General features: G+C 44.8%; 1 protein-coding gene across 2 annotated transcripts in view; it reads left to right on the forward strand.

The window, feature by feature from the left end:
* SETD3 (SET domain containing 3, actin N3(tau)-histidine methyltransferase) overlaps positions 1-15,076 on the forward strand; it is a 68,962-nt gene extending 53,886 nt beyond the window's left edge. Inside the window, exons 7-13 of one of the 2 annotated variants that reach the window (XM_082681953.1) lie at positions 2,202-2,260; positions 3,152-3,266; positions 7,971-8,045; positions 9,061-9,227; positions 10,110-10,195; positions 13,274-13,434; positions 14,122-15,076. In XM_082681953.1, coding sequence (XP_082538079.1) covers positions 2,202-2,260; positions 3,152-3,266; positions 7,971-8,045; positions 9,061-9,227; positions 10,110-10,195; positions 13,274-13,434; positions 14,122-14,568 — 1,110 coding nt within the window. In that variant the 3' untranslated portion in view covers positions 14,569-15,076. The remainder of the gene's footprint in view (positions 1-2,201; positions 2,261-3,151; positions 3,267-7,970; positions 8,046-9,060; positions 9,228-10,109; positions 10,196-13,273; positions 13,435-14,121) is intronic. The other variant, XM_082681954.1, reaches the window with a different exon arrangement.
* The last annotated feature ends 536 nt before the right edge of the window (positions 15,077-15,612 follow it).

Raw genomic sequence — 15,612 nt, forward strand, 5'->3', positions numbered from 1 at the left:
TACGACTTCGTCAGGCCTGTGAACGTAAACTTGTATTTTTGGTAAGAAATGTATATAAATAGTAGGAAGGGAGACATTTTGGAGAGTTAATTTTCCATCTTTTTGGTCCTTGGGGAGGCTGCCCTTGTTTGAAGAGTTTTCTTCGTAGAGTCCAAAGCTATTTAAAGATCTTTGAGTGTTTGGAACATTCTTCCACAAGTCGTTTTGACATTCAGCATTCTAATTTTGAAAATTGTCATCTCTTCTCCTATTCAGTAAGTCAAACTTTTCGAGGGGGGAGGGGTCGAATTTTTAATACTCAGGGGTTTTAGCATTGGAATTTACCAGCTTTCAAAATACCACAGGGCATTCCCCAGTTTAAATGAATTTAAAACATTTTAAAATAACAAAAGCAACAATGCTTTCCCCCCTCCTAGAGTTTGAGAAGAGATAGGATGTGCAACATTCCCAGCAGGTCAGACTGTGTGAAGCTTCATTTTATTATAAGTGAAAGGAAATTTTAGCAATGGAATTTCTTTTCTTTAAAGTTCTGAAAAATTTCTATGGTACTTATCATCAAATTAGTTTTGGGTGGAGGGGCAGTTCTTATCTGCGGAATTTGTACTCTTACGAGGAAAAACCTGAGCACCCTTATGGTCAAGTTCCATAATTAAATGGAAAGCTTCTTTAGGACTCTTAGGACACAGGCTTGCATTTCACTCATTACAAAGAGAGGCAATAAGAAGCTTCTCCTCGAATCTTTGCTGTGCTTGACCATGGTATTGGGTTTTTTTTTTAAACCAGAGATAGTTTTTTCTAATCTTCCTAGCTAGAATAATGCAGCTAGAGAATGCCCCTGAGCGATAGGTTATTTTATATTTTGACCTAAATTATATCTTCTTTAATTTCATTTTTATTGTCAGAACATTTACATATTAGGTAACTGTATTTCCATATGTTGACTTTTCTTCCAAAGGGTTAAAACTGGGTTTAGGATCAGAGGGGAGAAGCAGGCACCTGGGAGCTAGCACCCAATTGGCAGCCTTTTGTAATATATAATTTGCCTAAAATTGCGCGCCGAGCACAAGCTTTTGTTTTCTAATTGATTTACGGTTCGAGCCACTTTTACCTCATCCCCTACTGTCCTGCATACGGTGCCAGCGAGTACAGTGCAGTGAGCGATGATAAATTACCATATGCACTTGTGATGGTAATGCGTCAAAAGTCAGAACTGCATACTGCACGGGGCTCCGTGCATTTGCAGTGCTGCAGAGACGGTGCAGCCGAATCGCATTGGTATCTCAGAAGTCACCATTTGATCACTTACTGCAATCTGTCTGTCAGCCTGTAATGGAAACCGAAGATTAAAATTATACTGTTACAGCTTTGAATTTCTTAGTTGAGACGCAGTTTTTTAAGTGCTCGAAAGGCCCAAGGTGGGGGGAGTATTGTGGAGAGAGAGGATGTGAGATGTGTACAATTTTCTCTAAAGTGTGGAGTTTTGGATATTTTTATCAAATGTTCTTTTGTCCAGAGACAAAAAGAAAAGGAGTAAAATTCACATATGCCGATCTCGATTTTATCTTTATTACATTTGTTTGTAAAATTTAATTCATAATTTCACAAAACTGTGTTTTTCTTGATTTTCTGTATTTGAGCTGCATCTGCCATGTTGTATGATTCATTTGCACGTAACAGGTTGATTTCCTTCCAAATGATTTTAAGTCAGAGATAAATGAAAGAAGTTTCAATTTATTAGAGTGCCTTTAATTGTTCCTTTTATTGATGCAAGAAGAGATTTGGACTATTCGTGAGGGCTGTACAGCACATTAAGGCAAGAGATGCAAAGGGAGGCTGCGACAGACACCTGACTTGGAGACTCCGGGTTTCCGTGTAGACGAGAGACTTATGGTGTGGGTGTGCCTACCTTTTGTAAACTCAGTCCACCTTAAATTTTAGTTCTGTGCCGTGTCTGTGGGTCCTGGTATCGAAATGTGAAGCAGCAGATTTATGGCGGCTGCTGGGCGCAGCAAATCAAGTTGACAGTGATGTATGAGCGCATAATAGCACGATGATCCCTCAGTAGCGCGGCTGGATGCCTCCTGCGTCATTTGGCTCTTGTTAGGATCTGTTAGGCAGCTAAATAATGAAATTTTGCTGACTGATTTCTGTTTTCCCTTTTTCTCTTTTCACCTCTGCTTTCTAAAACTTCTAATTCCCAGACCCATCCTCATGCCCACAAACTGCCCTTGAAGGATTCTTTCACTTATGAGGACTACAGGTTGGTGTGAGGGGTGTGTGTGTGTGTGTGTGTGTGTGTGTGTGTGTGTGTGTGTGTGTGTTGGGGTGTGTGTGGGGTGTGGTGTACGTATGTGCAAGGCATGTGTTGGAGGGTGGTTTCTGAGTGAAATTGGGATCTCAGAAGTGCGAAGGGCTTGGGTAAGAAGTGACTTGCATGACCATTTTAAAGCCTTAAAAAAGAGATTGTTCTTTCTGGAAGTTACACTGGACCCCGGGGCAGGGAGCAGCGTTTTGATAGCCATGTGGAAATTGCCATTAACCTGTGTTGGTGGGGATTAGTTGATAGAGCCAGGTGATGCTCAAGATTAACGTTAGTGTGGGGTGAGGATTTTTTTTCTTTCAAACAGACTGTTTTAGCTCTTTAAAGTAGGGACTTTTTTTTAACAAAAAGATTTAATGCAGTGCACAACGTAGTAAAAAAAGATACCATTCCACATTTTGTAGAGTTCTTAGAGGATTCCGATCAGAAAGGAGTTAGTGTTTGCTTTTCAGTGAGGCTCAAAATAGGTACAGAGTCAGCGTTTGGGTAAAAGAGGGGTGGGGTCTCTCCGCAGCAACGCGGACCGGGACCAGCTGAGGCCTGGCTGACTCTGTTCTAGGCCCTTCCTCCAGGCCGCTTTCTCCCGGGAACGTCCTCCCTTAATCTCTCACTCCTAGATTTCCCCTGGCTCCCTTTTCCTTCCATATCCCCCCTCCTCTTCTCTTTACCCTAGACTTAATTTTAAATGATGATGAACATCACCTTTGCGACTTAGGAAAGGGTTTTGAAAATTCGTGAGAGGTCAGGCACACCTCGGTTTTGGTTGAGTTGTGACTGCCGTGGGCTTTCAGATGTGCCGGCCATAATTCGCCTCTTTTCTGATTGTTACAGGTGGGCGGTCTCTTCCGTTATGACTCGACAAAACCAGATTCCCACGGAGGATGGTTCCCGGGTGACCCTGGCACTGATTCCTCTGTGGGACATGTGCAATCACACCAACGGCCTGGTAAGGACCTCCCCGGGTCGTGTTCATTAACCGGCGAAGTTCTGCCTAAAAGTCACTGTCCCCTACTGCCCCCTCCAAGAGGAGCAGACAACGCCAAACCTCGCCCCCCATGAGTAGAGGCTGGCGGTTTTTTCTCTCTGTGTTTACTTAATCCTGAAAACGTGAGTCTTATATCACTTTCAGAAGCCACAGTGAACTGCATTTCTTTGCTAAGCCACGATTCCAGCCTAGACATACATTTTCTTATCTTATTGGATGACAGACTTAAACCAAAGTTTCTTTTTTCTTATTCTTTTTAAAATACCAATTTATTGAAAAAAAATCCTTTCTCCTTCTGGGTTTTCCTTTTGTGTTGCTTGTTTTCTCTCCTTGCTGACTGTATTATCAGTTACGTAAGTTTCTCTGATTCTTTCCTGCCGCCTCTCCCTTCACCTGCTATGCAGACACATCCTTGGCCCCGTTGATTAACCTGCTTTTGTTCAGGAGCCAGTCCTGGTGTCCCTGGCAGTGGGGCGGGAGGAGGTGCACTTCGGCGTTTGGCTCTTGGCCTTGGATGCAGGAGTCAGTTGGCATCATCAGACGTTGGAAAGATAGGGAGACGCTGTGAGGATTGTTAATCATGACGCATAGAGGAGGCTGCCTCTGTTTCTCAGCATTCTTCAGATTCTGAACCTCGGAGCAGGTTGCTGTGCTCTCTGTGCTGAGAAAGATTTCCTGATATTACTAGTTGGAAATATGATCAACTTCAGAACGTTTTGAATTTTTAAATATTATAATCGTATAGTGGTTTGGTTAGTTTTTTGTTCATCTTTTCTCAGTGTCAGCTTTCTTTGTTATTATTAGCAGTATTATAAATAGACTGGTGCTATAAATGAGTATTTCACATCTAATTCCACAAAATGGCCAGAACACATGCCACGTGTGCCAAACACTTGAGAGAAACCCTAGTGTGAACCTGGGAAGGTCTAGCCACAGCACACTCTTAAATTGGAGAGAAAGAATATCTATACTTTTATAATTATATTTTTGCCTTAATTTAGATGTGCTTAATTTAGCCGTTTTGAGGCGTATTAGCGTATTTTATCATTTATTTTCATTAATGAATACAATTTTATATTTTGTTCTTTTTGTTTTCTTTCAGAGCTATTTTAAATGATTATAACATTGACGTTTAAAAATTTTTCAAATAGCTTTTAATATTTGACAGTAACATTTTTCTTTTTCTTGGATTAGGTCATTGGTTCCCAAACTTGATTGATCATCGGGGTTTATTTTTTTCTTTCTAAAATTTAACAAGTACATACTTTACTGTAAACAAAGAAAACCAGTTAAAGAAAACAGAAGCCTCTGCAGTGAAACTCGGAGGTCCCCTGCCAGTCCTGGGCGCCGGCGGCCCCGTGGCTGGTCCACTCGACGCCTCCTGGGTAGCTGGCTACTGGCTTGCTGCACGTCTCTCCCACTCTTGCTGTGCATTTGCACCTTCACATACTCACATACACACTGGTTTTGTGTGGCTTTCATGTAAACTACTCACTCTTTCCCCCCCAAAAGTAAAAAAAAAAAAAAAAAGTTAGTTTATCTCAAAATAAAAATAACGAATTGATGACAACTACTAATACTGTCTTTTTCCTAATACTGTTCATCAGGTCTCAGCCACCGCAGTCCTGGCAGAAACACTGCTAACCTTGAGAAGGTTTATCCAAGATGTTAGTGCTTTTTCTTGCAGCGGTTGTCTTCTCTGCACACTTAACTCTACTACACGTTTGTTGGACAGTTTCCCACCGTAAAAACAACACTTGATGGGAAATTTTGTCTGGTAGGATTTCAGAATCTCTTTTAGCACTATGAAGTTGTATGTCATACATATTAACAGTTAATCTCTTTTAAAATAAGGTACTTGAAAGAAAGGCTTAGCTTTTCAGACAGTAGATTTCTTTTTTGTGTGTGTCTGTCCTGACAGTCGTTGTCTGTCTGATCTGACTACCGCTGGGGGAGCTGATAGAAATTTGTAACCCAGCAACGCTGCGTGCTTCTAACAGTGTCCCCAAACCTGGTTATGGGGGTAGAAATGGAGGAATCAAGCCTGTGACAGTGATTCCAAACCAGCAGCAGCAAGGAAAAGCACGAGAAATTAAGAGGCTGGATGAATATCTAGGCCGGGCTGGAGACTCTAGCGAACGTGATCTATTTCCTAGCCACTCCGAGAAACAAACGTAGACAGGTTTATAAGGCGGCGTGTTGGGCTGTGAGGCATAATGTATCTAAATTCTGCGTGGCTTGTTCAGAACTAACGGGAACAGGTCTGCTTTCCCTTTTTTGAGGTTGTTCAGTTTATACAGAGAAGGATACTTCTAAGTGGGTTTCGGCCTCTCTATTAGTTCCAACAGGTAAAGCGTGTTGGAATGATCAGCCCTTGTATTTGGATACATGACCCTACCAACCAGGATGAAAGGGCTTTGGAAGATTCAAGCAGAATTGCAGGGGTTTCTTTTTCGAGGCCCTTCTGTTTGAGTGTTGAAGATCTGAAACATTTAGATGTGCATGAGGCTTCCAGTCTCAAGGTGAAAGCCCAGGTGTTTACAGTAGCAGACAGGGCCCCCTGCTCAGCCTGTCCTCGCTACACCCCAGTCTGTCTGGGCCCTACACGCCCACCGAGGGCCTCTGCGCTGACTGTTCCCGCTGCTTCCCCAGGCTGGGCCATCCTGAGCACCACGCATAGGATGGCCACACCTCCCCACCCACGGGCCTCCCTTCCTGTCCTCTACCGTCTGTCTCCTGTGCTTCCGCGTGCTCCTCTTATAGATTGTTGGCCCTCCCCCTTCCCTCCTGCTTCCCCTGACTTCCTTCTGCCTGTTCGTGCTCCTGTCAGGCCCCTGGGTACTGCCTGCACCATGGAATGCCAGCCTTCTAGGGCTGGGAGGTCATGGGCAATCCCCACTCTGTACCTTATCATCAGGGTCATGTTTGGGGGTCATAAAAGTGATTTTGATATTGGGCAGGAACTTCATGGAGCTGATTTTTTTATCAAGTGTTTAAGCTGTTCTGTGAGTGAAAATGAGCCAGAACACCTGCCTTCATTTAGTCCTCGTTGCTTTCGTATTTCTCATTGGTCTTGGTTCTGGGGATACTGGGTTTAAAGAGGAGTGTTATCTGCCCTTCCATCCCCAAATGCCATTCCCTGGACTCAAAAGTAATCTTTTGAGCTGTTGATACCTTGAATAGCAAAGTAGCACTTGTAGCCGTCTTGAATTTTGATTCTCTAGGATAAAATGAGGAGATCGAAGTAATTAATGAGCATTTACAGACAATCTAAGAGATTGGGGGCTGCTCTGAGGGACAGACTTCTGAGAAGGAGCTTTTAATATAAATTGGAGAGCCTATTCTTTTCCCTGCATCAAGCAGATATTCTCAAGGGCGAGGGCAGTGTCAGGTGTTGGGCCCGGTGAGCTAAGCTCCAGGCGCCGAGGTGAAAAGGGCTAGGCTGCAGGTCTGGCTGGTGGGGGGTGCAGAGATATAAATACCCTATTACTGGGTGGGAGAGGCTTTGGGGAACAGAGAGGGAGGGTGGGATGAAGGGGGGCATCTCCAGAGAAGCCGGGGCTCAGGCAAAGCAGGAGCTGAAGGTGGTCGCAGGCACGAGGGAGCGGGGACGGCGCCTGGAGTGGCAGGCGAGTGGCGTGTCCAGAGACCGTAGGGAGGTGTGGGCCTCCTTGTAAACTGGCCTTGCTCAAAAATTTGGATGTTTTCCGCAAGGCAAAGTGGAGCACCACTGAAAAGTTTTAAACAGGAGGTCAAACACGTATGCCACACGGGACACGGGAGGGACAGTTCTGGAATTTGAGACCAGTTGGAAGGGTTTTGCACGTGTTGAGCTGGGTGAGAAGAGCCAGGGGACGGCAGGACAAACAAAATGCAAAGGGTGACTCGGAAGGTAAAATGCTGACCAGTTGAGGCCCAGAGAATTTTGTGGTGACTTCAGTGCCGAGACCACGACATCGCCTGCCCCCCTCCCACACCCCTTGACAGGAGAGATTAGGAAGAGATGCGGATTGTCAGTGTGGTTAGTGGATTTGGGGGTTCAGAAACTCTCACAGGATAGCTTTCAGCATAAAGAGAGTGAATAGGATACAACTAAGTTGTTTTATTTTTCCTTTGCTTATCTGAAAGTTTTAATTTCTCTAGTTCCAGAGTAAAATAAGTACATAATTCGGAAACAGCTTTTCTTTCTCCCTGATTCTTTATCCAGTGGGAAACCCGCCTTGTGTTCTTAATGACCAAATACTAAAGATGCTGTTTGCAAGTCAGTTCGAGTTCTCCAGAGATCCCGCTTCCCTCCTTGCGGGAGCGCAGGTCCTGTGGGTGGGTGGGTGGCTGGAGATGGCGGGGGAGGGGGGGGATGAGCTCAAAGCCTGTAACTTTGTAATGAATGATTATGTTTGATTGAGACCAGCAAGGGATAACCTATACAATACATTTTCCGAAGAGTATGTCCCTCACTGCAGGTACGGGGTCTTCCATAAGGATTTCTGGTGTGAGTAGAATCAATGAAAATAACCAAGCAGTTCTTTGCTCAGTTTGGTGAAGCAAGCAGAATGCAGCCCTTTAAGTAGCTTTGCGTGTCTTTTATCCTCTAATCGCTGGAAAAAGGCCCTCCTGAGCGAGAGCACTTAGACGCTGTCCTGTCATCCTTCCTCCCGTGTACAGATCACCACCGGCTACAACCTGGAGGACGACCGCTGTGAGTGTGTAGCCCTGCAGGACTTCCGGGCCGGAGAGCAGGTGGGTTCCACACGGAGTCCCTCACCTCAAACTGTGTTGATCATTTTTAAAAAGTATTTAACTTGGGCAGAAAATTTTGAGATTTGTATTTAAGGCTTGTTTTCTGGAATACATATTGAGACCCAAAGCCGTAATAAATATGCCGTGCTTTGAATGGGACGTTCGGGTCCACCAGGGAGAAAGATGTGAACGCAGTTATTTGCACAACCCATCTACTGTGTGTAACACCGTCAACTGAAAATAAATTCTGTGTTACGACAGTAGAACAGATTTTTCGATTGTATAGACTGCATTGTTTTCGTATCTTTTTCTGTTGATTAGAACCTTCTTTAAAAGGAGGCAGTTTATTTAAGCGGCAAAACCATAAGGGAATCAGGAACCACAAGAGCTGCCTTCTTGTACTTTCACTTTAATCTGTGAAGTTTTGAGTAATATTTGGGGTGGGGTTGAACATGTGCGCGAATGGACACCTGCACTCTGCCTGGCAGTCCTGTGACCAAGCAGGGAACACAAAAGACAGAACCGACACAGACCACTGATGTTCGAGCTGGGACAGAGTGAAAAATACTAGCCTAACAAAGTGCCTGGAGACAGTGCAGAATGGCCGCAGCATCTAGAAGTGGATTTCTGACAGACACTGCCTTAAACCCTGGTTCCAGGAGACGCTCTTGTAGTTAAAGGAGAGGGAGAAAAGAACATGGTGAATTTTAAAGTGCAGTCGTAAAGCAGCAGTCTCGCTGTGACTGGGAGTGTGAGGGGGTATGAGAAAGGCTGGGACGACGGGGTCCGGCTCCTCTGGGTGCTAGGAGGTCGGCGTGTGCTCTTCTCAGCCCGCCCGGCCCCGCCCGGCAGCACATGATATTCAGGACAGGGACATGGTCACCTCAGAGCTGTTTGTCTCCTTAGTGTGAAGTTGCGTTAAATATATGAGAACTGATCCTTTGCCCTGCTCTGTACTGAGAATGGATGTTAAGTTTCTTTTATATCCCTTTATTTTTTCTTTACTGCATCTCAGATTTACATTTTTTATGGCACTCGGTCAAATGCAGAGTTTGTGATCCACAGTGGTTTTTTCTTTGACAATAATTCACACGACAGAGTGAAAATAAAGCTTGGAGTGAGTAAAAGTGACAGGCTGTACGCCATGAAGGCCGAGGTCCTGGCTCGCGCTGGCATCCCAACGTACGTAGAAAAAAATCTGTCAGCTCTTTACTGTGGTACTTGAAATATTTCCAGTCGCGTAGTGTTTAACTGGCGTGTTAATAAAACTTCTCCACTGTAGTTTGTCTTAATCCCTTCATCCCTGTTACACTGCAAAGTTAAACCGTGGAGATGCATGGTGATTTACCAGCGTTTTCAGATCAACGTAATTGTGTCGCTGGAAGCGTCCACAGCCAGTTCCAGGGAATGTGGCCTGAAATCCTCGTTCAGTTAAATAAGTGTCTCCATGTCATTAATGCCTTTCACCTTGAAAAGGTTAATGACCTGGATCAATTTGTTTCATTTAATTCTTTGCCACCATTAGGGTCTGTAATGAAGTCATGATAGTCAGTGATTTCAAGAATTTCTGGTTAAATCAAATCTTAAGATTTTCCTGCATTTGAGGTGCAAAATGATAAGGACAAGAATTATGATTTATTGGTTCTCCAGGGAGTGGAGAGAACCATTCTTAATGAAAATGGATTATCTAGACCTTTTTTTATTGAACTTGTCAATATTTGATTAATGATTAAAATGTGAACTCAACATAAATTATTGTTAACCTTTCTTAGGAGCCATGGGTATGCTTAATTCTCCTGATGTGTTGTGTGCACCCGAGATGAAGGCTATTAGACTAAGAACTGCAGGCAGTGATGGTTACCGCCACCCTCCTCGGCCAGCCCAGGCCTTCCGCATTTCGCCAGGGCTGAAAATTCTGTTTTTAGAGTTCTGGTGAGGAGGTGGGGTCCCTCATGCTGGCCCAGGCTCCCTGAGGACCACACACGGAGTGCAGATTCAGAGATTTCACTGTGGGGCGAGGAGGCCACTGCAGCAGGGCCTGATCTCTCTTCTTCCTCTCGTCAGCTCCAGTGTCTTTGCATTGCATTTTACGGAGCCACCCATCTCTGCCCAACTTCTGGCTTTTCTCCGAGTCTTCTGCATGACCGAAGGTAAATCATTTCAGAAAAAAAAAAAAAATGTTGCGTTTTTTTCTTTTTTTAATTCATGAAGTGTGAGACAGAGGGATTCAGATTAAAGATAAAATTACTTAAAATTAAAGCACTTTGGGGGGAAGAGGTAATATTGGAGAAAGAAGAAATTGATCTATTTTATCCTGGAAGTATTTTATTAAATCCTCAGTGTGTTGTCAGTATATGCTTGTAATAAACAAATAATTCTCTACTGCATTGGAAGAAAACTTAATACATCTTGGATTGTCTGCCTGTATCAAAATTCGACATTTGTAGATGGGAGCTTCTGATGTGCCTGTTACCCGGGACGACAGAGCCCAAATGTCCTCACGGTGAATGGTCATCGACACTGAAGTCGGGTGGTCGGCCCTGACCCACGTGGGCCAGAGGACTTCATTTGTTAACCAGCTCTGTAGTGTGAATCCGAAATTGCCAGCAGGCCTTTCAGTGCCAGGCATCCAGTTGGAGTAAATAACACTGCAAACAGAACCTGTTTAAACTGCAAATATTCCTGTCTACAGCCTCTTATTTCAGGCACAAAAAGTTAAATGTATGCATTGAGCATTACTTTTATGTTTCCTTAAGACAAGCCGTTTGGGATCTCTGGCACTGAGATGTGATCTATTGCGGTTGTGTTTTCACTTTTCATCTGAAAATATACTCCTCCAAATCCCCTGGTTGTGAGGTTCCATTTTTAATTGTGTGTGACTTTGCTGTTGTTGTAAACTACCCTGGATCCTGTGCACAGCAGATTGGGTGGGAATGAGTGACAGTGAGTGCGTGCCACCTAACTGAAGAGACAGACAAGTGTTCTTCTGAAGGAAGCTGTCCGAGCGCTAGAGCAAGGGCAGCCCGGGGCCGGAGCAGAAATGACAGCCCGTGGAGGGAGTCTGCTGGTCTCTGCCGTCTGGCTCCCTCCCTTCATGTCTGCGGCCAGACAAGTGCCGCCCAGGTCCTGGCTTGACATTGGAAGTAGAAGAAACTGAGTCCTGAAACACAGACAACCAACTGCAGAGCCCAGAGAGGTGTTAGGTGGTCCTTGTCCCGCGTTCGCAGCCACACTGCTCTAGACTCCCTGTCACTCAACGTGGGAGCTTCTGGTGATTTTGTGCTTTGGCACTGGTTCCTCACTTCAATTTAGTGAACACGAGTTAAGGGTTAACCGTGGGCTTTTCTTGCATGTAATATAGGGTTACAAAGTTGAATGTCACAGTTCATATCCTGATGAGAGATGACGACGATGATAATCCCCATAATTTGGGAGCCCTCTCTCTGTGCCGGGCTGAACGTGGTGCAGGCTTCGTTCATCCTCATCAGCCTTGCTGGAGGGAGGTGGGGCTCCCACTTGACTGACGTAGAAGCTCCCATGCAAAGAGGAGAGTAACTTGGCCATTCAGCTGGCCGGCGATGACCCTGACTTGGGACCCAGCTCTGCCGCCTCAGGGCCTGTACCCCAGGCCCCCACGTGGCTCCTGCGGGTTTGCAAGACCGATAGCCCACGGAAGAGATCCTAGCGCTGCAGGGTGTCCAGGGGCCAGGCTGGGGGCCACCAAACCACACTCTTGCGGTGGGCAGGGAATGCAGGAAATCCAGGAAGGGCTTGTCAGCGAGAGGGAAGAGGGGGAAGAAACCTGCCCCCGGAGCCTGTGGTTCACTTCCTGAGTGTTCCAGGCAGGGTGATGGCCTTTCGTGGGTTCTATTTCTCCAGGCATGTGAAGCCAGTCCAGTATCACTGTTAAGAGCGGCAGAGAGAAAACTCTGCTTCAGCCCCTCACCTTCCCAATGTTAATTAAAGGGTGCAACTCGGTAGGTTGAGGAGGAAAACAGAAACTGTAAATGTAACCTTAGTATTGGGGGCGTCTAAAAAGAAGCTTCTTCCACTTAAAAAGCATTTTAAACATCTTCATTGCTTTATGCAGAGAATATAAACTGAAGGATCAAAAATCTAAAAATCCTGAATTTCATCATGACCTTTTGCTAACAAATGCAACTTAAGAAATTTCTTTTCTGAATATTAGATTAACTTCTATTTTCTTAAAAAAAACCCAGCAAACCTGCTTTTGAATCATCTTAGCTCCATTGATTCTCTTTAGTTTCTCTTTAGTCGTAGACAGTTTGTCTTGTCAAGACAATTGATGCATTCTTTGAATCACTCTCACTAATACTAATAAAAGTTTGGTTTGCTGGCAGCAGAAGTTCTTCCATTTGAATTGTAAATAGTGACAGCTGTAGGGCATTTTGCTCTGAAAGAGATACTGTCTCATAATTACATAAGAAGCACGGTTGTATTTCTTGAGCATGAATAGGATCGGCATGTTTTGGTCTTTTGAAGATAATGTGCCAGGAGATAAAATGCTCAGAGCAGTTGCTGAATTCTTCCCTCTTCTTACATATATTTGAAGGCAGTTGAGATGTGCACTTGTGTTTATTTGTAATTCCTTTTTAAATTCCTGACAAGTGAGGGATATAGACACGTATTTCATTAACTAAGATTTTTCTAGTCCATTTTTGGGTTTCAGTTTGTGGTTTACTTGTTGTAGGATGAGACAAATAGCTTTGTCAGGTCAACTGCTGGAATTAGCATCCGTCAGATTTCAGTCTAGAAGGATCACTGGGTTGTTGTGCTGTTGTTTGCTTTCACAGTTTACGTTGCTCACCTACATGTCTTTTTGACCCAGTTGCTGTGACTGGGCTCAGAGTTTGCAAGAGGGGTGTTGTCAAAATAAGGCGTGTGTCGCTACAGATGGTCTTTAAGAAGTATCTTCCGAAACCATCTAAAGGCTCTCGGGATCCCTCTTAAATACAGTGAACAGTGTGGAGGGCTGGCCCAGCAAGGCTTGGTCTGGGTTCCAAATCAGGAAGACTCCCCTCTTTCTCCCCTGAAGCAGCTCTGGCTCTGCTCTGGAGAGTCTAGCCACGGCCTGGCTGATGGATCAGGGAGAACTCGTCACCCCAGGAAGATGACATTGTTGGGGAGGATGTTTTGTGAGGCGGGCTGCTGGTGAAGATGAGAAGTGGTGCTGTTTCCCCTAACGGATGGCTGTTGTGTTCTTGTAGAAGAATTGAAAGAACATTTGCTGGGAGATAACGCCATTGACAGAATCTTCACCTTGGGGAACTCTGAGTATCCTGTTAGCTGGGACAATGAGGTCAAACTGTGGACATTTCTTGAAGATCGAGCCTCACTTCTTTTAAAAACATATAAAACAACCATTGAGGTAATTCTGTTCATTAAGGGAGGATTTGTGCTTTGTCATGTTTTAAAAGATGTTTAATAAGAGATTCTTTCTTAAATGTAAATTACTGTCGTGCTTTAGCAAAATCATTGTGTATTTGACATTTTTCATTAAACTTATTAATATTTTTCTATTTTACATGTTTACCCCGACCAAAAGAGTCACACTGAGGCATTGTTGATTAGAATATAAATTTTTTACATTATTTAACATTTTTCCATAATTTCTAATTCATATGATACAAACACAAGTTTACTCTTGGGTCACTGACTTCAAGTGCCTGTCATTCAGCCATCGTTCAGCCAGGTGCCGAGCCCTGGGCTCCATCAGGGCACAAGACAGAAGGGTTTTAGAAATAAGTGGAGTTCTGTCAGTGTCCACGCACCATTTGGTTTAGGCTCTTCTTTTTTGTTTTATAATCATTTACTTAGGTATAATTTACATAGAGTAAAATTCACACTTCTGAAGTGTACGCTTGGGTTTAAGCGTGCAGTCATGGCAGCCACCTCCACAGTCAAGTTCCAGAACCTTCTGTCACCACCACCCCCCCCCATCACTCCCAATTTCTCTCATGCTTTCGTCCCCGGCAGCAACTGATCTGCCTTCTGGCACTATCGTTTTGCTGGTTTAGACTTGCTGTAGTTAATTTTGCTCTGTTTCCTTTTCCAGGAAGATAAGTCCTTCTTGAAAAACCATGCCCTTTCCGTTCGTGCCACGATGGCCATCAAGTTGCGCTTAGGTGAGAAAGAGATCTTGGAAAAAGCGGTCAAGAGCGCAGCCGCGAACCGAGAGCACTGCCGCAGGCAGGTGGAGGGGCACGCCCCGCTCCCCAAGTACGAGGAGAGTAACCCGGGGCTGCTGGAGGGCGTGGCGGACTCGCGGCTGCCCCTGGTCCTCAGGGACCCGGACGGGGAGGCCGGCGCACAGGAGGCCTTGACCCTCACTGAGGCTGTCCGCAGGGCAAAGGCTGCAGAGCACGGGCTGGTCAACGGCGAAAACTCTATACCCAACGGGACCAGTTCGGAAAAGGAAAGTTTAAATCAAGAGGAAAGTAAAAGAGCGACCGGAGACGCCAAAGAATCTTCTTCCGACAGCGCCGAGGAGGTTGGAAAGTAGCTCTGAGTCTGTCGGGGACCCAGTTTAGCAGAAGTGTATGAACGGCCCCGTTTACATCGCTGTGTTTCCTTGTTCATGGTTTTCTTTCTGCAGAGAGGAAAATATGTTTTTGCTGCTTTATATAAAAATGATTTTTTTAAGTTATTTAAAAAATCTAGCTTCCCTTTCTGATTAAGATTGCCATCTTGCTTCTTGGCCAAACAAACAAGTTATCAAGCAGAGCACAGAGGGGGAAGAGGTGCCTCGGAAGACTTTGCAGACCCATTGCGGGCAAATGTATCTTCTTCCCGGGGAAGAATTCAGTTCCTCTGTCAGCTGTGCTTTTGTGGGCCTGTCATCTTGACAACCAGAATCAAAGCCTGCCCTGCCTCCTGCCAGCGGGGCTTGACGGTGGCGCTCTGGGGGTGCAGCGCGAAGGTGGGGCATTTGGCTGCACAGTGGAAAACAGGCTTCAGGTTAGGAAACTTGAGAGGAAGAAAGAAAAAATTTTCCTAAAAAAATAACACCCCAGTACCAAAAGAAAAGGTAAGGTGGCAACCTTATTTTTAATAGTTTTAAATGTTGATGATAATCCTAATTATATAAACACACAGACACACACACACACATCTAGTGATTTCTAAAGATTTGTTTACTTTTTGTGTTTTGTTTTACTGTATTGAGAACTTGTCCTTTCTCCTTGAATCCAAGTAGGACATGCATCCTCCTCCTAATTTTAAATGTTGGCTCTGATTGTAAAGTGGTGCATTTGCCCTCCAGCCCTGGTGCCGGGGAGCTGCGAGGGCACCATGTTCAAGGCAAGGCCGCTCCTGGCTTCTCTGGTTGTCACAACAAGCTAGAGATTTTCAAAGCTACACTTTTGAGTAAAAAGCCTTATTAAAAGGAAAACGTAATTAATATTTTTGTCTATTCCTTTTCTTTGGAGTGCGACAGGCCCCTTGAATCGAGCTTTTATGCAAACCATCCTGCTTATCCGCGGGGTTTCGAACCTGACCCGTGCTGTGTGTTGCTCCCCCCTGGGGACTCAGAGATGGACGAGAGGCC

Source organism: Grampus griseus (genome assembly GCF_964374135.1).
Source record: "Grampus griseus genome assembly, chromosome: 2".
Classification (NCBI taxonomy): Eukaryota; Metazoa; Chordata; class Mammalia; order Artiodactyla; family Delphinidae; genus Grampus; species Grampus griseus.